This window comes from Manduca sexta, chromosome 16 (assembly GCF_014839805.1).
Source record: "Manduca sexta isolate Smith_Timp_Sample1 chromosome 16, JHU_Msex_v1.0, whole genome shotgun sequence".
NCBI classification, from domain to species: Eukaryota; Metazoa; Arthropoda; class Insecta; order Lepidoptera; family Sphingidae; genus Manduca; species Manduca sexta.
The window spans coordinates 12,965,864-12,990,180 of record NC_051130.1 but is presented as its reverse complement, the minus strand read 5'-3'; the positions used below and the strand labels follow the sequence as shown (position 1 = coordinate 12,990,180).

At 35.4% G+C, this 24,317-nt stretch overlaps 2 protein-coding genes across 3 annotated transcripts; one reads left to right on the top strand and one right to left on the bottom strand.

The window, feature by feature from the left end:
• Nucleotides 1–3,835: 3,835 nt before the first annotated feature.
• Nucleotides 3,836–13,357, bottom strand: LOC115450442 (esterase FE4). Its single transcript, XM_037439080.1, has 4 exons — nt 13,221–13,357; nt 10,213–10,445; nt 7,199–8,472; nt 3,836–6,686 (listed from the first exon to the last, which is right to left on the bottom strand). The coding sequence occupies exons 2-4, from the start codon at nt 10,402–10,404 to the stop codon at nt 6,515–6,517; spliced, it is 1,638 nt and encodes a 545-aa protein (XP_037294977.1). The 5' UTR covers nt 10,405–10,445; nt 13,221–13,357; the 3' UTR covers nt 3,836–6,514.
• Nucleotides 13,358–13,444: 87 nt separating this feature from the next.
• LOC115455099 (juvenile hormone esterase) lies at nt 13,445–23,064 on the top strand. 2 transcript variants are annotated; one of them, XM_037439083.1, is made up of 3 exons: nt 13,445–13,578; nt 19,378–20,657; nt 22,834–23,064. In XM_037439083.1, exons 1-3 carry the CDS (start codon nt 13,549–13,551, stop codon nt 23,003–23,005), a joined length of 1,482 nt encoding a protein of 493 aa, XP_037294980.1. In that variant the 5' UTR covers nt 13,445–13,548; the 3' UTR covers nt 23,006–23,064. The 2 variants fall into 2 exon arrangements, with proteins under 2 accessions (XP_037294980.1, XP_037294979.1); XM_037439082.1 differs by lacking the exon at nt 13,445–13,578 and adding an exon at nt 16,877–17,383.
• Nucleotides 23,065–24,317: the final 1,253 nt, after the last annotated feature.

Genomic DNA, 24,317 nt, shown 5'->3' with positions numbered 1-24,317 from the left:
AGCATGAGGCCTATTATGGGTCAAAAATGCCAACCAGCTTTTTCCCAAAGTGGTAAGCGTAAGACTATTATTCGCCTAGTATATTTCGTCCCTTGATGTCGTATCGGGCAAGTATTTTGCACTCCGGGCTGATACTAAGGTGGAAAAATCCAATATAGTTTTTATTCGACTCGGTTTTGAGACTTCAGAGTAGTGGTCTTACCGCGCACGCAATACAATTACGCCACCGATGCAGTTATGGGACGAATAGTACAAAAGAAAAACAAGTTTTAGCGACAGACCAAGAATTACAAGATCATAATATTTTATTTATATTTAGTAGTTTATTGTATGTACATGTAAAAGACTAAATAGAATTCAAAATGTTTAAGCAATGTTTTACTATCAGTAAAGTACGCAAAATATAAAAATTAACTGCAAGCAATGTATACAATTCAATCTAAATATAGGCTCGCGAACTTGGTTATTTTTAGATTTCAAATTCTTTTAATGGACAACCAAGACTCATTAGTTCATATAAATTTGAAATAGATTTAAATATAATTAACTAATCGAAAATATTTTATTATCAATTCGATATATCAAATCTAATATTTGAAAATAACGAGTATAAAATATTCTTATTCAAATTGTGTATTTTTAATTGTTCAATTGAGAAGCATTTAGTTTCTCCCGTATACACTATAAAAACAATTACTTACATTATATTGTTTTACACTTTAATTGCCGTCAATAATTTCGTGCGTGCACCGCTACCATAGTTTATCTCACAAACCTCACGCGTCACATCACTCAACGTAAAGATGTAAACTGAATTATATTTATACCTGAAAACGCACTGTATTTGAACACGAAATCCATTTTAACACATTTTACACAGATTTATTTGGCACTGGTAAAATATTGACTATTTTATTGTCAAAAAATATTGACTATATTGTCGTCTAAACAGTACACGATTATTTTGAGTATTGAGTACACTATTGTATTAAATACTAAGTATAGTTCGCGTCTTCGCTTATCGTTATCAGCTTGAGTTGTGACTGACGGCACGCGTTGGATGTATACTTTCACAACTGAACGAAGGTCGTGCGGGCTGCACTGGCCTCAACGGAGACGTACTTAAGTTCAGACGGATTGTGAGTACCATGTATTTAGAAATTTAGAAACATCTTAGTACCGTTTGGGGTAATTTGGTTTGAATATCTATACTGTAATAAAGTTTTAGGTCAGATATAATTCGCGTCAATTTGTAATTGGAAAGTGCTTGACTCGTCTGGAAATTGGATTTTGTGTCCGATATGACATTGTACGTCTTCTATCAAATCATATGACGAATATTATCCAGGTAAAGTGTGAATTGACTTTTCTCAAAATAAGCCTAACCCTTTGACAATAATGGTGTAATAAATATATAAAAACATGATTTATAAATTAAGGTTAAATAAAATAGGTCAAAGACAATTCTATTTTTATACGCAAGTCAACAAACTTAGATTACTCTGATAAGTTTCCCGGATGGACCAGATTAAGAGCATTAACACGGCCCAATTGGTAGCCTTTTTTATCCGAAAAGGACTGCTATTTTCATCCTCAAAGATAGGGTGTGTCTTTTTATCCTGGTAAGGCATTACGCAGACGCTGTATTTGTTTGCTTAACGGTGAAGTAACTACCAGTTTTATAATATAGTATTGGCAGGCAACACTATACTATAAAACTTGGTGAACTGCCTGACTACTGTGTTGAGGTCCTGGGTTCGAATCCTGGGTCGGGTTAAAATAATTGTAACTGGGTTTTTCCATCTTAAAAACATTACTCAGGCACAGTCCGGAAGTTAGCAGTGTGATACCCCCGTGCCTCGGAAAGCACGTAAAGGCGTTGATCCTACGCCTAATCTCTCTGATAATGTCGGCTTGCCGTCTCACCGGACTATGAGAGTGAAGGATCGGAGAGTGCATCTGTGTATTACGCACACACTTATGCACTATAATATCTCCTGCGTACCTGGTTGATCTTCGTTGAAATTTGCCGCGGTAGCCGAAAAATTCAGCTAGGAGAATTCAGTATAGTCTTTCACATTAACTAGACAGCGTCTGCGAGTGCCTTATGTGTCAGGAGACACTTTATAGCATACGATGTTTAAATAATGTTGTCAATTGACACGTTATGTTCTTCATCGTTTGTCAAAATTTTAGGGATCTGTCTTATTATGGGTACATACTGTCTGATCTCGGATCTTTATAGTTATTTTTCTTGGGCTCAATTGAAATGATTCTTTTCCAGTACTTCTTCAAAAATTATATCAGGACGACTTCTGTTTTTCGTTCAGTCAGTCGGTTTGTTATTGTATGAAATGACGACCTTATACTTCCTTTTAACAGGATTAGTTGCTTTGTATGAAACTTATTCCAAAACGATGGGTAATCGCTCTCAGCTCTCCTTTTATCAGGAACGTAGTTAAGAAAGCGTACACTTCGAGAAATCTTTTGGAAACAAAACACTGACCTGCAAATGCTTTATGATCTTACATTTGCTGCTTTCTCGGCTACTAACCTGTTTAGGTTCGCCAATATTGCGTATTGTGGAGGATGTCACTACAAGGTCGACAGTGAGTCGCACTTACGTAATGTAGGCATGTGGTAGTGGTGTGTAAAGTAATATTTGTGATTTAAGATAGTACTTTTTGAATAAATAAGGATGAAATTTGCATGACCGTAAAGGAAATTAATTTAATTTGATATGCTTATTGTCCGCATAAGTTAATTCTGAGAAATGTTAAATCTCATCAGCAAGTACTTTGGGTATATTGTTTTTTAAGTGCATTTTTCCTCGTCCGACTTTTGCATATTAAACACAAAAACGTAGTCGAATGAGATTTTAATCGTATTGGTATATACATACATTTTTTTTATTGCTTTGAATAACAAGACGAGCTTGCCGTTCGCCTGATGATAAGAGATACGATCATCATCAGCAGAAACACCATCCAACACCTTGAATTACAAAGTATTGTTTGGTATTCCACTGCGCTCGCCATCCTGAGACAGATGTTAAGTCTTATCCAGTAGTGACACTGGCTACAATGTCTTTCAGACCGGAACACAACAGTAACTACACACTGCTGCTTGGCGGCAGAAAAAGACATTGCGGTAGTACCTACCCAGGCGGAATCTTACATATGACACACCTTCTACCAATGCAATGCACCATTTGATTGATGATTAGTACACTTACTGTCCACCATTATCAAAAAACGATCCTAATTCCTTTTTTTGATCTATCTCAAAATTGCACCAATAAGAAGAAAGTTTTTTTGACATATGTACTTACAAATTACTTATTTTGATTGGTTCATTCTCGAAATCGGATTGAAGATTAAAATTTGGCTTGTGTTTTGAAACCGATTGTAAATGTGACCATATCGGATTTTTTTAATTCATTGTAAATTGTAAAACATACTAGGTATAAAATACTTGTCCTATTGGCTATGGTTTTGTGGGTGCTATGCGGGCTCCGTTTACGAACACCCGCATCGAGACAGTGTGATCCTGATATGTTAAGTCTGGGTATGCTGAGTTGAAGTATATACATACTTTACCATATTATCTTCCTGTTGGTTAAATTGTATAATTTAACAATGTACGCATTACTTTAACGAATGCTGTGTACTCCTTTAAGTTGGTTGTGCGTCCGAATGTGACCAAACTACTTCTGTAAAAAATTCAATGTATAATCTGCTGGAGAACCTAAAATTAAATAAATAAATGATTTCGGATTTTATTGGGCGTAAATTTCAGACAAAGCGATATCAATGCCACCAAAATAAAAAAAAAATAAACATAACAGTTTTATTGATTAAAATAGAGTCTAGAAACTATAATCAAGTGTTTGTTATCGATGAATCTGACATAGAAACCAAATTTTTACCATGGACTAAAGCAATATACAAAGCCTACAATATCAATAAAATCATGGAAGCGCTCTCAATTCAATGCAAAGGATAAGGAAGAATAATTAGGTGTCCGGAAATCATATAATTATTGTTTCTGCAATTAATTGACCTACTGCTAGGCACGGGAGTAGTAAGAGGGGCTGAGCCCTACGATTCTTGCGCTCGTCGCAGTTGGTGGACATTAATTTCGAATTTTCTATTTGTTATTCGTTAACTGAATTACAAGACAAATCAATCATAGATTAAGAAATAATAATTCCTGCTCGATTAACACTGTTATTTTAAGCAAGCAATGCCGTGCCATACAATTTTGGTTATTCAGTAAAAAATACATGTCATTAATATTCTGTACCGTAAACGAATCGGTCTGTAATTATGTTTGGCAAAGAGAACCATCGGCTCGTGTTGGCGAAATCATTTTGAAACGTGATCGTTTCGCTAACAAGCATTTGATTAACGCGGTTTATTATTATTGTTCATTCATTGTTTATTTTATTAAAATGATGTATTGCAAGACTAATACAATAAAATATATATTGGTGTTGCTTGTGGTTTTAACCGCATGAAAAGCCTTTCTAGTTTCAAAAGTAATTAAAATACTGTAGCAATTTATATCGCCAGATGTAAGAAGTCAGTCCTATCTATTTAAAAAAGTATCAGTAAATTCATCATCATCAGCCGGAGGTCGTCCACTGCTAAACATGGGCCAAATCCAAGACATAGCCTCCCTGTGTGCCAAATTTCGTCTAAATCCATTCAGCTATTTCTGCGTATACTTCTTACAAACAACCAAACTTCCAATTAGTAGCACGATAGTAAGAAGTAAGAATTCCTTACACGAGATGATTTCTTCGGTATGTAAGTCTTCCCATGATGTTTTTGTCCCTGTTAAACCGAGTTATAAATTAAGAAAGAATACACACGAAGCTTAAAAGACGGGGGTTCAGCTGCCCAGCAGTGGGCCAGTATAAAATACAGTTTCAATATCATAAAGGGAATTGAGACAGACACCGTTTTGAGGAACACGTAACCTCTTCCTGCATTTTGATATTAAAAAACAAGCTTGTTTATATATTATGCCATCCTTTATATCTCAAATTAGATGCATCGCAAGGACGCAAGTTTGAATCAGAGTATAAATCAAGCGGGGTGGTGATTGTACCGAGAAATAAGCTCGCATAACCGCAAAGATGCTGCTTGTATTTTCTTTTGAAGCTGCCTTATTTGTTCATTTCGAACGGCGCGCTTTATGCGGATTGCAGACCGGAACCAAGCTAAGTTAGTCTTGCTGAGCCCGCATACATGGGAAAATTACAAATAGTGCATAACTTATTATGAGGATTGTAGACAAAAAACTAATATAAATTAGTTTAGCTTAGCTCGCAAAGCTGAGATATTTTTATATACGTGTGTACAAACCGCAAAAAGCAAACTAGAATATGTTCAATATTTATTTTCTTAGCAATACGATCTAAATTAAACTGCTTAGTTGTTAATTGCAACTGGTGTTAATCTGTGTATTTTTTATTCAATATTAATTATGCACGTTTTTAAATTAAATTATGATAGTGAAAATGGGGCTTTATTATATACGTACAAAATATTAATATAATTCTTAATAGTAAGGGCAAGCATCGCGGCATAATAGTAAAATATACGCATAGTTTTCTAGGCGAAGGGATAAATGTATTTTTTGTAGGCGTTTCTTCAGTCAACATAGAAGGAAACTGAGATACTGGTATACTTTGTTCCTCTGGCGTAGGGACTACAGAGGCTCGGTGGAGAGTGGGAAAGGGGAGGGGAAAAGCTTGCGGGCCTTTTTAGGCCTCGCAGTGGTTTGTTAACTACGAGGAGTATAGGTCATTCCATTCACGGAGACGCGCATTACCTCTTTTTGAGCCATGGTGTTGCAGGGTAAAGGAACAGATCCAAGCCTTACCGCGACGCTATCCATGGTAGTGCGCGTGTAAATTCACGCACATTGTCAGTGATCAGGGAAAGTAGTGAGGCGCGTCTTCGTGGATCAAATAATCTATACACACTTAACTATGTGGCGAAGGCCGCGAAAAATCCCCATTTTCAAGTTGTCTAAGGCCTCAGGAGCACGTTGACAAATATTTACATTAGATATTGGTAATAGTAGTATACAGCATTAATTGTGACAACTGTTGCAGCACCAGTACTTATTAATATTATTACAATAGCGTTATCGATGGATTTATTTTAAAATATCCTAAATTACATTTTAAACGAACGCAGGAACGACAACAATGTTTAACCCAACTTTATAAGACGACTGTATATAATGACGTCATGTTTCAAAAGTCAGATATTAAGATCTGTACAAATCTTTGTGTTGTTAAATAGAATAGAAGATTCTTATAATTTAAATGTTTATGCCCGTTTATCATCCGCAACAATACTTTCTTCTATATTTGTATATCCTTTCTTATATTTTCGCTAGCAACTATTATTTCATACTTAACAATACAACGCCTTAACTCCAGTCTAGCTTCTATCACAGACTGCACCTGTATTTATTAGTACATTTTGGAATTTATTCATTTTAATCTCCTATATTTCGCGTAAACTCCGTCCCAGTATTTCAACGTGTCTTCATACCACAGAGGCACCATCTTTAACTTCTTGTTTAGTTCCATGGCCTTCGGATCATCTTTCTTCAAACGTTCCCATTTTATTGGTATGAGATCTGATGTGGTTGGTGTTGGGTCGCTAGAAAAAAATATGGAAGTATTACTGCATGCTTAGTAAATCTATTTCATTTGTTTATCAAGATTGGTAAGCACAGTTCTTTTGGGCATGTGGTTTATAAGTGATAGTAAACACACAGCTCTAAGTGGATTTTCTGTTATTTGTTTACCTTTAGCTTAAAATACGGGATTATTGAGAAGCAGGGCTATCTCTGTAAAGTCTCAAATCATACGCTAATGGGGTATCAGCACATAAGATAATGGCTCGGTACTAATACGAAATTACTGTCCTCGTATAAGATTTTATTTGGAGTAATAAAATATAGCAAGCGCCTCTACAGTTGATAGTAGTTTTATACAACTCCGGACAATGCTGTTTCTCTATGTTATGAATATTATGAGTATGTCAAAAGTAAATATTAATATCACAAATCTGGTTTAAATTATTTAACGAAAATGTACTATTTATTATAAAAACGAGATCTCGATAATACTGCGATAAAGTACTGTAGTAAACTCAATAAATGAACTTACCCATATTTAGCAAAATTAGTCCACAACGTGGTCAACTTATTTATGAATTCCATCTCTGGAAACGTGAATACCAGTGTCACTCGCAACTTGAACATATAGAACAGTTCGTCAGCATGCGTCGCACCAGGGTACTTCGAGAACCCATAAAGCAATTTAACGAAATTCAACAATCCATCGTATGACATTTTATAGGCATAAATAGGTTCGTTCATAGTCTTTGACAATAAATCAGCAGTTGTTATACTAGGAAACGTTATACTTGAATCTCCTTCATACTTGGCAATTTCTATAATAGTATCTCTTGATATTTTCTTATCTCCAAGGTAGAGTTTTCTGAGTGTGTTCGCGATTTGTACCTTTTCTTTTTCAGAGGGAAAAACCAGGTCTCTTGGTAATGCTTGATAGAAATCAATATTTGATATCGTACTAGCGTTTTCTTTTCCAGCAAACATGTACCCTTCGGCGTTGTTATGTCCAATAATTACAGGTACCTTATGGTAATGTCCTTTGATTATCAAATTATATGGAGCGTCTGTCAAGAACGGTTCAATTCCGGGAATTTCTTCTTCTATACAAGGTACGAATATGTTTTCTGAGAGAACTATGTCGCCTTTGGTTCTGGGCACTCGGGTTTGTAGCAAAACTTGTGGTGTTTTATTCAAGTATACGTTATAAATTTCGTGAGGATTTGTTATTCGATAGCCCATTTGTTCTGCGTGTAATCTTGCTATTTTTAGCGGTTCGAACTGTAAACTCCACGGTGACATTGCTGATCCGCTTTGCATTATCGCTTTATTGAACAGTCCTTTGGACATCGGGGACACCAAGTGGTACACAACAGCTGCTGCTCCTGCACTTTCACCAAAAATGGTAATGTTATCAGGATCACCGCCAAATACTCTGATATTTTTTTTGATCCACCGCATTGCTGCTACTTGGTCTTTGAGACCTACATTACCAGGAGCCTCTTTGATTCCTAGACACAGGAATCCTAATATTTCTACTCTATAATTAAACGTTACTAATATAACTCCATGTTTGATGAGGTATTCCGGTCCGTAGAGGTACGGTGACCCTGATCCATCCCGGAATCCGCCTCCATGGATGAAAACCATGACCGGGAGAGGCCCGTTTTTGTTATTTGGAGTGTACACGTTGAGAGTCAAGCAATCTTCGCGACCGATCACTTTGTTGCTGCCAAATCTTTGGGAACACCTTATATTTTCGTTGTAAGCGTCGAAGATTCCGTCCCATTTTGGCTCTGGTTTCGGTCCCTAGAAAAGAAAAACTGTTTAAGTATTTTTTTGAGGATGTAGGGTGGTCTCTGGTAAGCAAGATTCCTGACTAGGTTACTGGTTATAATTCTTTAAAACTAATCTATCAGTGAAATGAGCGTAGTGCAATATTTTGTAATTCAAAATTGAGATGGTGCTGTTACTTTCATGGCCAGCCGTGTCGCTTAGTACCAGGAGATAGTCACGTCTCATAAATTTATAGAAAAATAGAATATACCATAAAATATCAATACAAGAACTTTATTTGTTAATCCATTATTTATTATTGATAGTTTATTTGCTGTGAAATATTTGTTTAAGGATAATCGTGTGCCTGAAATACCGATTATTGTAGAACACCATTTTGTCTGTGTATTCCAATACTTATCGCGTAAAATTATTGGATATATTAAATGTAATACATGCTCAGTAATGAGTTATGGAGGGTAGGTTGGTAATTATTTGAATAAAAAGTAAAACTGTTTTTATCTTATCATTTCTGGTGTAAAAGTCCCATTAGATAGACCTCATGTTACTCCAATAGTAGGTCAGTTTAAGTTTATTTAAATTTGGCACATAAAATAATCTCAATTCCGGGTCCTGAGCACCAATTGGTGCGTTTTATAAAATCAGACATCCAAACATACAGACCTCCAAAACTTTAAAGTTTTATTCAACAATCTATTATGCTAACCTGATGGAAGCCCTAACCGCTCATTAGTAGTAAACACCCGTTACAAATGTGAACCAGGAACGCAACGTTGGTATACTCGCCAAACCTACGTTTAGTAAAACGCTATCCATATTTAATGTGAAAATTAATTTAGAATCGTTCAATATTTCACTAATTAGTTGTTATTGTGGTGATTGATATTATTCGCTGTTCCGGAGTCGGTATTCGGTTGGCAATAAATAATTTTCGAAATATGTAATAGGTTAATTTCATAAACTAATATAATATTAAAGTGGTTACACAATAATAGTAATGTGATTATAATTTTAAATGAGTGTAAATGCGCACAAGGTTTAGGAGGGAGGGAAGGATGTTCAGAGCAACACACGAATTAAGACTATTCCTATATTACCTACAAATTATAATAGGACAATAATTATTTATTTTGTATCATAACCTTGTCCCGTGAAGATCGAGCTCAGGTCCTCCCTGGTTCAAAAGACGATACGACTATTGTCATTAAAATAAGCCCACTGAAAAGCACTAGGTGAAAGTCTATATACCCTTTTATTTCAATATTTATATTGTATTTTATATCTAGGAAGCCTATGGCGTTATGCGCAAAGATCTATAGCTAAAACGTCATAGTAGATGTAGCCATAACTGAAACAGTAGATTAAAAAGGTTTGGTATTATTGTCTAGGATAAGAAAGGTCTGAGAATCTATGTTAAGTATAATAATAATATCAGCCCTGTATTATATACTTGCCCACTGCTGAGCACGGGCCTCCTCTACTGCTGAGAGGGATTAGGCCTTAGTCCACCACGCTGGCCTAGTGCGGATTGGTATACTTCACACACCTTCGAAATTCCTATAGAGAACTTATCAGATGTGCAGGTTTCCTCATGATGTTTTCCTTCACAAAGAATACACACATGATTTTTTAGAAAAGTCAGAGGTGTGTGCCCTTGGAATTTGAACCTGCGGACATTCGTCTTGGCAGTCCGTTCCACACTCAACTAGGCTATCGCCGCTATGTTAAGTATATCTAGAAAAAATAAATTACCTGAAACCGATTCCGACTATCCGTGGTTGCGTAAGGTATCCCATAATATGCAATGTGAGAGCCATCAGGCGCTAAGACTCCTCGTAGAAGCCCGTTGGATACCTTCACAGGCGCGCTAGGTTGTCGCATCAGCTGTGCCGCCCATAGCGACCACAGTATCATCCATTTCCCGTGCCGCTGCAGCACAGGCATGGCGGCAGATTTCACATTGACGGTTGTGCGCGATTTGGATCCTGGAAAAAAGAGATTTGAAGTTAATAAAAGTATTTTTATTGTTTTAGATTAGCGCACTGGCGCATCCTGGAAAATTGCTCTAACTACGTCCATGACCCTGAAAGAAATAAATTGGGGCATGGAAGACTAATTGAAAAAATTGATTTATTGACTAAAATACAAATCCCAAAATTACTAAATTTTAAATCAATGTAATATGCGGTGCCACTTAACACCTAAAAGAGATGGTGTGGGGATGCCGAACTGAGGAATTAAAGCTTCCAAAAGATAGTGAGGATGATTGAATGTATATAAAATAAATGTGACCAAAAATAGGCACAAGCCAGTGTAATTATTGGACATGGAACGTTAACTGGCAGATAATTCTTACTACAACATTGTGAAACTAGACTTAAACATATGAAAACTACCAAAACGTTATTTGACGCTCGAATCAACTGTTTCATAATACAAGAGTAGCTTGAACAATTTTATAGTCCGCAGCAATTCCTGGGTCGCGTCGGTTCATCACGCCAGTTAGTCCCGTCGCATTGTCGCCGGCTGCGAAATTGGCGTGTTCCGGCCCCGCGCACCGCACCGATTCTACTCTGCGTTGCATATAATAGCATGCATTAGGCGGCGCGCAGACGTTAATATGCCGAGAAATACTACATTGAAATTGACAGCTGATGTTGCAAATGTAACAGTCGTAAGTGTAGTTTTCTTGGCCGTACCCAGGGGGGAGGTCAGCTGCTCCTCAAGATTTAACATATATTCATACTTTTCTATATAAGTACCTGTGTTATATTATTGAAACTACCTATATGTACTTTTATTCATATATTTTATATATGAACTTTTGCTTTGATCCTCTGGGAACAAAATTGAAGATGTAACCGCCCCTGAGTTGAAGTTGGCTAAGCCTATATTTGTGTTTCTCGCCAAGTCGATAGAGTCTTTACGAAGCTTTTGAGTAAACGGCTTTCGTTTAACAAGGCGAGATTATCTGATAGTAACCAGGTCCAAGAAAAATTTATTATGTCTGCTTAATTCCGTAATTGCTATACTATATCAACCGATTTTGACAACTGCATACTAATATGTCGATCAGTAATAATATGAGAGAGATATGTAACTGCTATATTGCACATAATTAATTTTAATATAAGACCTGTATTGCATTCTATTCCATTGTGGAGACGGGTCTATAACTACTGAGAGGGTTTTGGCCTCGGTATACCACGTTAGTCCAATATTATTAATATTTTCTTTCTTTGTTGATTTATATCTATGACATCTAAATATTTACTGTAAGTTCATAATCTCTGGATTATGTATTTACCATCAGAAAAGTCACTTCCTCATTTATGATCGCCTGGTAGAATAACCTAGTTGCAACCACTTATTTGGTAAGATATGATGCAATTAGCAGACAATCTGATAGCTTTGATTGATTGATAAAATATATGTAATCTGTCTATGCATTTCAAAATTGCAACAGGACCGTTTCTGCACTCGCATGCTACTTTTGCAATACTAATTATAGATGTTTTAATTTATTTTTGTCTTCAGGACTGATGTAATAATCGCTGCACTGATTTGGAAGTATTTCTGATTTTAAAGCATATCTGTTTAAAATAACATAACAGGAGGAAATGGTAAACACTAAGCAATTGGCTTGACCATTTTTGGCGTGGTAATAGTTACAAAACGATTTATGATAACAGTGTAATCCCAATATAGTAAATATCTATACATATTATAACACCAAGTTCCCTTTTTTGTTTGTCTGTATGTTATCGATTTTCTCAAAATATACCGAACGGATTTTTATGAAATTTGATATGGAGATAGTTTAACACCCTGGGAAGGTTATGTACTACTTTCTATCCCAGGAAAATATATAGCGGGACTTTTATCCCGGAAAACTCCATCACGCGTACGAAGCCGTTAGCAAAAGCTAGTTAAGAAGTTTAGTCAATCACCAGAATGATGCCAGCCTATTCCCCTCACTATTTACGCACACCGAAATCATAGAACATACTTAATATACAAAGAAATTATGTGTTTATGATGTAGTCGTATTTCTATACGGACTTGTTCAAGAACAAATGGTGTTACGTTATATTATTCTTACGACAATTTCGATCAGTTTCAAGTAAAAAAATATTGTTATCATTAAAGTCATTGCGAAATTTTATAGTCATATATTTCGTCTTATCTTTACAACTTGGATAGCACAATTTAACTGATACAGGTTTGTAAACGCGGCACAGTTATTTTGACATTGACCCCGGGTTCAACAACTGCTCGCCGGTAACACACCGATTGTGGACCTTATTCTGTGTTAATAAGGCATCATACATCATAGATAACAGCATTGTAATTCATTCACGTAGGGCGGTGTTGTCAGCTGAATTTAAAAATATAATATATATCCATACTGTACCTATGACTCCGATAAACAAAATCTCCGGATATGCTTTATAAAAAAAATGCAATAAAAATGTTTTTTAAGCCTGAGTTGTGAAGTAATCATTTTAATTGTATAAGATGTTACATCTAAATTACACGATTAAAATTTCTATGCAATGACATAACTACTTATGAAATGTACGTGATGCACATTAAATGTATGAAAGTTAAAAATGAAAGCGTAATTTCTTTAAAAAAACGTAATTTTTCGCAATAAACCTGGATTAAGGAAACTACTGGCAACACCATTAACCAAACACGAGCATAAACGTTATCAAATACACGTAAAATATAACAAAGAAGAAACAAACATAACTAACCTCCTTTGTAAACCCTTATGTCACTTTATAACCTCAAAATGGCGGGAAAAATACAAGTCACAAGTTTGATGTAATTTTTAGGTTATTTAGAGCACTTTCACTGTTTCACGCGATGCGTTTGCTGCGGAGAAACGCCGGTTGGGGAATGGCGACCGACTCAAGACCTGTTCAGCGGCTTTCGACTAACCGGATAGTTATTGCAATTATGTAATTAATGTACGTTTGTGGTGAATTACGTAAATATTTTTAATATAAGTCGCCCGGATTATTTTTAACAAACATATTAACGCGATTTCTCTATTACGCTGTATGGAATGTAAGGATAAACATGATATCTTTATCAACAGTGCACTTATTGGTAAGTGTGTAAGATTGTGATTGCATGTTGAGTCTCTTGATGACTGCGAAAATTATAGCGATCTGCTTTATTGACGTAAATAGGTTAGGTAAGTAGGAATACTTTTTTTTTGAATAAAACAACATTTTCTTTTTTGAAATTCTTTAATGAGTGGTTATCGAAGGCACCCGTTTGTAAAAAAACTTGTACAACGTGTAATGGAAGGTAAACTGTTGCATTGTTGTTGACCTTTATGGGAACCGGGTTTATGAAATGAGAATTAGCCTTTTTCGAATTTTCACTTTATGCAACATCAAAATTGTTACAGTAATACACTATCATCCAAAAATAAAAATATTTGTCGTTAATAATTTTAAAATCTGTTTTAAGATATCTCTTCGATTTGATAAACAAAGTAAATATGTTGAAATAATGATAACATACAAACAATAAGTAACCTTTTACCGAAGCGGTAATGATGTTTAAAGTAAAAGGGAACTTTTCTAACATATTGCAGTCAGACAGATAGACAGTTTAATTGCAGGTAATATCTATATTGGTAACTCTTGAAGTTGAAGAACGAACAGCGATAGTATTCATAAGGCGTACAAGAATTGACAATGTACTGAATTTAATTTTCAAATTACTAGTACATTTTTAATCAAGGAACTTTATGATTCTAGCTTCTTAGCGTGAATAGCATTATAGATCAAGAGATCTTAGGTCAAAAATAGTTCAGGCCGGGCAACAATTGCCTGGGACTTGATTTCCAACAGCTATTGACAGATAGGCGGTTAAACAATAGTTTTATAAGCGTAAGAACTAAGTAAGTTCTTGCAATATACTTAAAAATATGTTGCGTTAAACTTATAGGACTGACAAAAGGACAATGCAAAGTATGGGCTAATATTACGAAAACAGATAGATTTTGAATCAGGCATTTAGGTATATATATTTTTAAAATGTTACAATCGACTACACTACACAGGCATTGAAAATGCACTTAAACTCGTGGACCTAGAAGCATGACATTTTGCAGACGAGTACGTAACGAAGTCGATCATTCATCCATTAGTCAAATATGTAGCTAATATAGTATCATACTAAGGCAAAGTCTTTGTGCACTGATTCATTTACTGCGTCATCATCGCCCATAGAACCGGTAAAGATAGAGTGAATTAAAATCTATTCGTAGGTTGAAAAGCAGTCGAGATTTTTTATGTTAGTGAAGTTAGATTAGATCTATATATAATGTCCAATACTAATCCCTGTATGATCAAAATTTTAATCTTCTAACAAACATGTTACGCGCCTTTATCCTAGCCTGAGATCCTAGCCGATGACATCGGGCGTTTCCGGAAGTATTCGGCTGCGCGAGCAGGCTGGCAGAAGAGAAGATATTGTTACGCGGCGACTATTCTGTTATTCTCTATGGTTGCACGAAGTCAAAAAATGATCAGAATTGTATTTTGCTAATATAATGTTTAAGACTGTAAAAAGAGCGTTTAACAAATATTTTAGTATTATTCGTTTCTCAACCAGTGATCAAGCAGGTCATCATCTTAATGGACTTAGTGCTTTATAAATCTTAGTAGTTTTAACTTTCTCTTTAGTGACTTTTACTTTTTGTTGGTTCATAACGATTAATATGAAACTTGCTTCTAGCTAGTTCCCTATTTGTAGGTTTTTCTTACAATATCTATTTGTCCGGAACTTGGTTTCCCAAATGGTAGTTTTTGTCAGATAGTTGTTTTAATAACAATATCAAAAAAAATCTCAACATATTCGAAAAATAGTTTTGGGCTGACTAAATTATAGTAGTAGCTAGGGCTGGTGAAGAAGACATAGATACTTTTAAAATGAATCGCCAGTAGTAGGTACTTCGGAATAGTGCCGTTCGTTTTGAACAGAGCAAACTGCACGACTAGAAATTTGACCACTTGTTGCTATGAAAATTATTGTAGGCACAGCGTATATAGCTATCGTGTTATGCAAGTACATACGTTGACTAATATCGAAGTAAATTCATTGCAGTTCCAAAAAATGCAAATAATGTAAAGTTACAATTAGTTGCAGTGAGTTTAATTGTTAGGAATTCCAGAAAACGGTCGGCCGTATAGTAACCACGGTGTGTGATTAGGCCGTGTAATGTATATATCCGGATTCGAACAGGCCGGCATAATTATATCGATGGGCATCGATAATTATGAACTCTCGTCAGTCATCTATTTGGACCTCACTCCGCTTCATCAGCTCCAGTGGAGTCACTTTGATGTGCCTCTATAAAGAAAACTTACCAGTTCTTCTTATTTCTCTAATTACTTTTCTCTATGCAACGAAGTATAATATGTGGTGTAAGTAATCGTTATTTAATTTGCATTCTACTCGGCCTTCCTGGAGCGTGACATTTGAATATGAAGTGTAAATGTTTTGTATAATTTGAAGGACACTAGTGATTTTTGTGCTAAGTATGTTTATTTAAAATGTAGGTGAAAAATATGTTTATAAGGATTAAGGGCCTGTTATCTAACTTCTGAGACCAAATATAAAAGCCACACTCTAATCTATACTCCCAAATAAATGATAGTATAATGAGTACTACCTGCATTAGTTGCTTAATGCGAGAACTTTCAAATAAAATTTACTTGAAACTTGTGTAACTGGCCATAAGGATGCATTTATAAAGAAGATAGAGAAGAAGATAAAGTAAAGACAGAGGATATCAATTTACAACAGAAGGGGAGCAGCATGAGAGCCATGAAGGAGTCAACCAAAAGTATGATCTCAGAATCAACGATAGACTTTAAAGACCTTTCTTCTTTTTCTCCCTTGAATCTTGCTTGGACATTTTATATCCAGCATAAACCAGGAAACAAGCTAGCGTTTCACCTCATGTTTATGGATCCTTACCGCATACAACCTCTAAAATATTAAAAGAATTATGGATGCACTGCGAGTCTGTTAATGGTATACCAATTAAGAAGAAAAGGAGTTTGGTTTTTTTTTTATTCGGGCACAGAAAAGTAATCCCACTGCACAGGCAGTAACGGATTAAGGTCCAAAAGAATGCTAGCTGATGAGAGATGATTACTCCTCGTCAGACGCCACAATTATGCTGACATGTTTGAAACCAAAGACCTATATCAGGGCCAAAGATACGCGACAAGAGAAACTAGGCCTGTTGAAATGACGTTACAGTTCACGATCAATGTCCACATCAATGACACATTAGACCCAAATACAGACGAATGGCTCACGGATCTTGATAAGTATTTTTTTTTGCTCAAATAATGTTATTACATCACAGCCTGTTCACATTTAGTTATCGTCCACACACGTGCATGGCTGGACGTGTTTAAACGTCAGAGATATAGTATTGATTATCTGCAAACTTAGGTTCGGCCAAGGTCTTCGCACTGACCTTGTATTGTGTTTCCTTATATTAAAATTTATTCTTTTGTATATTTTATGTATCAAATTTGGACTTTTTCTTCTTGGTTTGTTCCGTGTATTGTTTATGTTAAATAGTTGACCTAATTAGAGAATACAATAATTATCTTATATTTCTATGGTTTCAAATAATTAGAATGAAAATAATTGAAGATCAAGAGTAAAATGTGTTAGTGTTGAGTGATATAGTGTATCCAAAATGGGTTTTAAGTGGCTTGTGCTGTGGTCACTCTGGGCGGCGAGGCTGGTCCCTCAGCCTGGCAGGGTGGTGCGCGTCTCCAACGGCCTGATGCGAGGAGTTGTTGCTCCAGACGGCACTTACGTTAGTTACAATGGAATTCCGTATGGAAGCACTAGCTTTGAGACTAAGTTTCAGGTAATTTGAAGGATTGACTTGATTGAATAGCTAGTTTTTGATTCCGATTTGGATGATGTAACTGAACATTATATTATATCAAGCACATAGGGTGCTGAATAGCATGATTTATATGTGATCTTACATTAAGATACATCATAATCTGAGTAAAAGACACCTTTTATAAAAAAAAAATGTGCTTAAAGTATACGTCGAACAAGATTTACTGAAAGTAATTATTAACTGTTCTCACTGTTAACCGAAACTCCATAAATCACAAAAAGTAAAAACTTGAGGAAGAACAGATAATGCATATACATGAGGTGCCACTTGGACAGTCATCAGTACTCAGATATTATGTCATGTTAACTATTGTTTGTAAATTGATTGATATACATAACTTGTCTGTTTGTTCAAAGGGACATGCAGTAGTCTCAATAGTATCTTGTGTTTTAGTGAAGTTACGTTTATATATAGTTTAGTAAGGGTTAAAATACTCCCATATCGAGTATTTTAACCTTACTTATCTGAACCTTGATAAGTCTTGTGCGTATTCTGTATTAATCAATTTACATATTATGTGGTTCCTTCACCTTAGGTTCAAACTATCATGAATAGAGATTGAACGGTGTTACAAAATCAATATACGTATCTAAATTCTAAATATTTTTATTGTGTTATTAACGTATATTTAAACAGTAAGATATCAGTTGTTGCTATAGATAAAACGATAAGATATTTTCCAACAATTATAGCTTTTATTCATAATTAGCTGTTCTTAAAACATTGTATGATGCTAACGACATCTAATTAAAAATTACATAAACAATTTCATTATTTCCCATGGAAGCAAATTATCGGAATAAAAATATAGCATATACAGGGTCATTTTGACATTCGTTATTAAATGAAACTACATATCCATCTACTTGGAAATAACACTTTACAATAAGTTAATGAGACATAGATGTAAAATAAAAAAGTGTAAATTTCGAACAAAATAAATATTAATAAAAAGTAATTTTAATTTTACGCGCCCTAAAGCCACAACTACTACACTAAGAGAATTCGTTGCAGTGGCAACATCATACTTTCAGTCAGAAATGTACTCACGCACACGCCATATTAGCATTAAACTACAAAATGATCAAAAAATCAGAAAACTCAAATCAGGATTTTTCGTGAAAATATTAGTTATTAATGGATGATATTTAGCAAAATGTCAGCAAAGGTGAAGACGAGTATGTAGTTTCATTTAGTAACGCAATGTCAATATTACCCTGTATATTAATCCAGAACATGATCTTCTTGTGTGTCAAATTTCATCTAAATTCGTTCTGCTGCTTCTGCAATTACTTCTAACAAACACACAAACATCCAAACATTTCCTCAAACATTCGCATTAATAATATTAGTAAGAAGTCACAATTCACGACGAGTAATTATCAATGGACACTAGCTTTATTTTATACCGACCTATTAGAAGCATCCTGTATCCACTATTCAGCCAGGTTGGTCTGGAAATCTTTTGGAGAGGTGAATGGACTTCCTGGCGGATCATGGTGACAATGAGTTTTATTTACTACCTATGGGTACCTTTTTTAAGTCATAGTAACTGTTTGATGCGTTGCGACTGGTCCCTAAAATGACGTCTATTCTAAACGAACATAATTACAATGATGTCCAAGGAGAATTGTCGATAATATTCTAAAGATAGTTTAAAGTAATATAGATAAACGTGACGATACATTGAAACATAATACCCCATAGAGTTTACATTGTTGTATCGATCATCGATGGCGTATATTAACTTGACAATGATGCCAATTATATGGCTACATTTGTTAATATTAGTAATGCTGGAGATTCCTTTGACGTTTAATACATTGAATTTGCAATCCTCCATAAAAGTTGGCAAAACAGTTCCTCTGGCTATGTTATTAAATAGTCGTGTTTTATTTGACCGTTTGCTACCTTTTGCTACAAAAATTTACTAACCTCACAATATTTTGCAGGCTCCTGGACCAGAACCGAAATGGCAAGGCATATTCGACGCGAACCATGAGCATAAACGTTGCAACCAGCAACTATCCGTAAACATTGCTATTGGAGAAACAGATTGCCTTACTCTTAATGTTTATACTCCATTAAATACCACACCAGCCTCCAATCTGCCGGTTATGTTCTTCGTGCATGGTGGAGGATTCTTTCAAGGTTCAGGATCTTCGTTAATGTACGGACCTAAATACCTAGTCTCTAAAAATGTGATACTAGTAACTGTTAACTACAGACTCAATATTCAAGGTTTCCTTTGCCTGGGCATCAAAGAAGCCCCAGGTAATGCAGCCATGAAGGATCTCGTGAGTGCTTTAAGGTGGGTTCAGAGGAACATAAGGCAGCTTGGAGGCGACCCTGATAATGTCACTATATTTGGTGAGAGCGCAGGTGCTGCTTCAGTTTCTTATCTAAACATATCTCCTATGACCAAAGGGCTGTTTCACAAGGTCATTGTCCAGAGTGGCTCCGCAACTGCCCCTTGGGCTTTCCAATACAGACCTGTGTTCTTAGCAAGTTTGCTGGCCAAAGAGATGGGTTATGAGACGCAAGATCCTCACGAACTGTACAAAATATTTATGAGCAAATCTGATAAAGAACTTATTCTTACAAGAGTTCCACGGAAAGAAGGCGCTATTATCATATCTGAGATTTTATACACTCCATGCGCTGAGAATATTATTGAAGGCGTAGAACCATTTCTGACTGAATTACCTTACGATATCCTTTCTAAAGGAGAATATAATAAAGTTCCTATGATCTTAGGCGGTAATAAACAAGAAGGAATCTTAATAATCAACATGGACAATGACACTATGATACCGAAAGTAAGTTTTGAAAAGTCTTTACCAAAGAACTTGCACATACCATCCAAGAAAGAGATAGAAGAAATAGCAAAGGAATTCGAAAGATTATACATGGGGAATGATGAGATATCTTTGAAAACGGCAGCTAAATTATCAAAATGGTATGGTGAACCATTTTTGATGTACCCAATTTTACAAGAAACTGAGTTAATCCTCAATACGAGTGATAAAAATATTTACAATTACATGTTCAGTTATGATGGTTGGAGGAATGCCCCGAAGTTATCTTCAAGGAAGGAGTACAGAGTACTGGAAGGAGCAACACATGCTGATGAGTTGTTCTATTTGTTCTCCCAGCAGTGGTTTAGTTCGATGTTTGAGAACAGAATGATAGATATTATGACGACAATGTGGACGAACTTTGCTAAATATGGGTGAGTTGAGAGTTTATTAAATAATTTTAAATGTGTTAAGTTAGGTTAGGAAAATTATGTCATTATTAAGTAATTATAAGTAAGTGCATAGAATTAGATAAAAACCCGTCATACACCTAATTAATTTGTTACAAAAACGAATCCTTGGTTTGAATTTTTAACAGTTCCCTAAAAATTTATAATTATGATAGTGTGTATCGTGCGAGTCGGCCACTAAATAACCTTGATTTTTACTTTAAAACCGAGGCCAGCGAGTTATAGATATTTTTAAGACGTATGGAGTGTGGACCTTTGACATTGACTTCAGTGTAGATTGGTAACCATGGACCCAAGTGCAAAAAATGCCCCCTACTCGGCTCAGTGTAACACGACCAGTGCTGCAATCCGCTAATTAAAGTCATCGAAAAAATAATTCTCCTTTACAACAATGAGCTATATCCTAGACTTTTAGGTATTAACAAAATAGGCCTGATAGCTCAGGTAAATAATTAAGTAGTTACCCAGTGGGCAGTTTATATGATTTATTTATTCATTTAAAATATTGTTTCATTTCACTGATGTGTAGATACGTGTTCAGTGTGTTATTAACTGTCATATGTTGCACTATTTCCAAAATAATACTTATTTTTTATACTGCATCTGGCCGAACGCTCGAAAAGGTTTGCTGTGCTATGATAATAGTCGGGTACAGCTGCAAATCAGTGCTGTTTAACAGCGTATACCGCTGCAAGCTCGTTTCACCATTCAAACCATAAAAAAAAACGTCGTGAGGGCACAAGCATACCTGAGAAGTTCTCTATAGAATCGGATATACACAGGCTGATCCGCGAACACTTACATGGGCCGTATGGCGGGTTTTAACACCTTGTGTACGGTGGTCGGTACCCGGGCGAAAATAAAATACTAGCAGAACGAACTTCAAGTAACAAACTTCATGTATTTATTTCTTTCTGAAAATGTTTCAATGTTTTAATACCAGGTAGTAACTAAAAACATTTATTCAGGTATGCACACGTACAGCTGCTATACCTTCTATCGCACATAATGCAACAAATCCGTCGTATACCTACGATTGTTAACTGTGTGTGTTTTTTGTACATTTATTTTTGTAGTTTTTATGTGTGTATGAAAATAAATGGTATAAATTATCTGTATTAAAAAACTGGTAGCTTTTAAGGGTATCCAACGATAATAATATTAAATCCATGCGTTCTTGCATTGTGTTTGAGTCTAATTAGAAGTGTTGTAAAAAATTATGGCATAACGTTTTTGTACCCTATTCAAGGCTAGACAGAAGTGAATAAATGCACAATTCACTTGCAATGTTAGGTCACGTATATAGGTATAATATAATTTTGTGAAGTAACAACTCTGTGTGTTGATTTTACTGTTCAGATAAAGACTATGGGTTCAGTTGTCCATAACGAAACTATTGCTTTTGGTATTCTAGAAAAATGTACCTATAGGAACAGTGGAAGAGTGAAATTTTCCAAAAGGTAACCCGAGGCAAAAAATGCCTTAGTTAACATATCGTGGCTAATTTAAAAGAAAATAAAAACTAAGACCAACGTAAATGAACCTAAAAGGGAAGCTGGTAGGAATCTGATTGTATGGACGCTGCGCCAATGCTATAAGGCACATTATTTTAAAAAATTCTTGCCCAGTTTCAATTGACATCTGGATAATAAGAGTTCATTCTCCATTTCTATAGATTTTCGCGGTAATATGTGAATACGGTGCCATCTGTCAGGAGAGTAACCTGTCGGAGACAAAGTTGTAAATCCACGGTAACTTTGTCCATTGAAGTTACGTAAAGTTAGCCATAGAGTTGAATAAGAGCGATTTGGACATTTTAGACAGAGATAAGATCTAGGTCATATCTGTAATGATATACCATTTGCCTTACTCATTTGACACTCTGGCAATTTCGCGATTTTTCTGATATTTCGAAGTCGGCCCACATTTCCGCGCATTGTTACTGCAAACTCTGGAGTTATAAGAACGGATTCCGCATGTTTATTCCTTGGGCAGGAAGGTAGATATTAGCCATTAATGGCGAGGGAGGCGATAGTCGTGCTGTAGTAGTAGACAGTGAAGTTTTTGGATTTAAAAATGTTTGTAACTTTGTCACTAGACGAATAATTAAAAGTAATGAACTTAAAATCTTGGTTTTCAGAGACCCAACTCCTGAAGTGACGGAGTTGCTGCCGGTGAAGTGGCTGCCCACGAACTCCTCGATGCCCACAATGCTGGTCATCGACCAGGAGTTCTCCACCATGCCGCTGTGGTATAACGAGGGTCTCAGATACTTGAGGCAAGTCTACTCCAAGTATAGGAGAAAATTGTGAGATTCTGGTTGTTCGTAGAGTGAGAAAGGGAATAATGGTTTATTAAATTATTTTTATTATGAGTGTGTTTCTCTTATACGAAAATTGTATAATATTTATAGTCTGACGATGAAAATCAAAAACCTTTCTAATTTGTAAAATATGAAATGAATATGAAGAACGGTAACGTAAAAACAAAAAAGTAAAAGTGGTGCCCTCAAAAGTGAGTTTTAGCAAGTATGAACATTATAATTTATATTGTGTAATATGTAGGTATGCTAATGAATTGCGGTAGAAAAGTCCTAAAAATAAGTAAATTCGAAACATGAATTTTATTAACATTTTATAATCCAAAGTAACGAAAAAGAAAAGCCATCCTTTCAGCTTGATGAAAACTATCGCAATCCGCTGAAACTAAGACCCTTTATCTGAGACCTCAAGCGCGGCCCGGAGGGATTTTCGAGTGCATTTCCCTAATTAGGATCGTTGAGCGCTCGCAGGGTCCCGATGGACCCTTAGGGAAGTTTGCCTTATTTGATTTCGCAGATATGCACAGGGAAGCATTCAGTGCATTACGTATATGATTGGTATTAGTTTATAAGTCACTTTTGTTTGACAGATAAGTTGAAAAATGTAAAACTGATGAGATACTTAGTTCCCTGTTTGGATAAGGTCAATAAAATGAGATTCCGATTTAAAAATATACAAGAAAATTGGTAATGAGAGGCGGATAACCTCGCTCTCAAAGGCTGTAATCAGGATTGATTAAATAAAAACTCCTGTGTTGTTTTTTGTTTCCAAAGAAACGACATATTACGACGTTTATTTTTCAATAAATACAAACTATAATTCTAACATTTTATAATCTATCTATTTTTATTTACACTTGACATTAATTCATAAAAATTATAATCATTATTTTTATAAAACGTATGTGCCAGCAAAATTGTATTAAAGAGAATATATTCTCCTTACATACATTTTACGAGTAGTAGGTATATTAAGCCTATTTTCCTAATATTCATAATAATATTCCAGTAATAATATTAATAATAAAAAAAAAATACGCTAGCGCTTGGTCACAGCTATGTCATAGAAAAAGACAATGCGATAGTGTCAACCACCACTACGAGAACTAGAATTTAATAAAGGTAGAGCACTAATCAAAATAAGAATTGCGTTATCACGGGGGTTATGACCCTCAAATTTTCTTCTGAGTCCGCCACTGTTAACGTTAGCCTGATGGAAAAAGTACCCCGACCGCATTCTTTAGAAAATCAGGATAGTTTCAATACTGTTACGTATGTTGTCTAACTAATCTACTATTAAATAC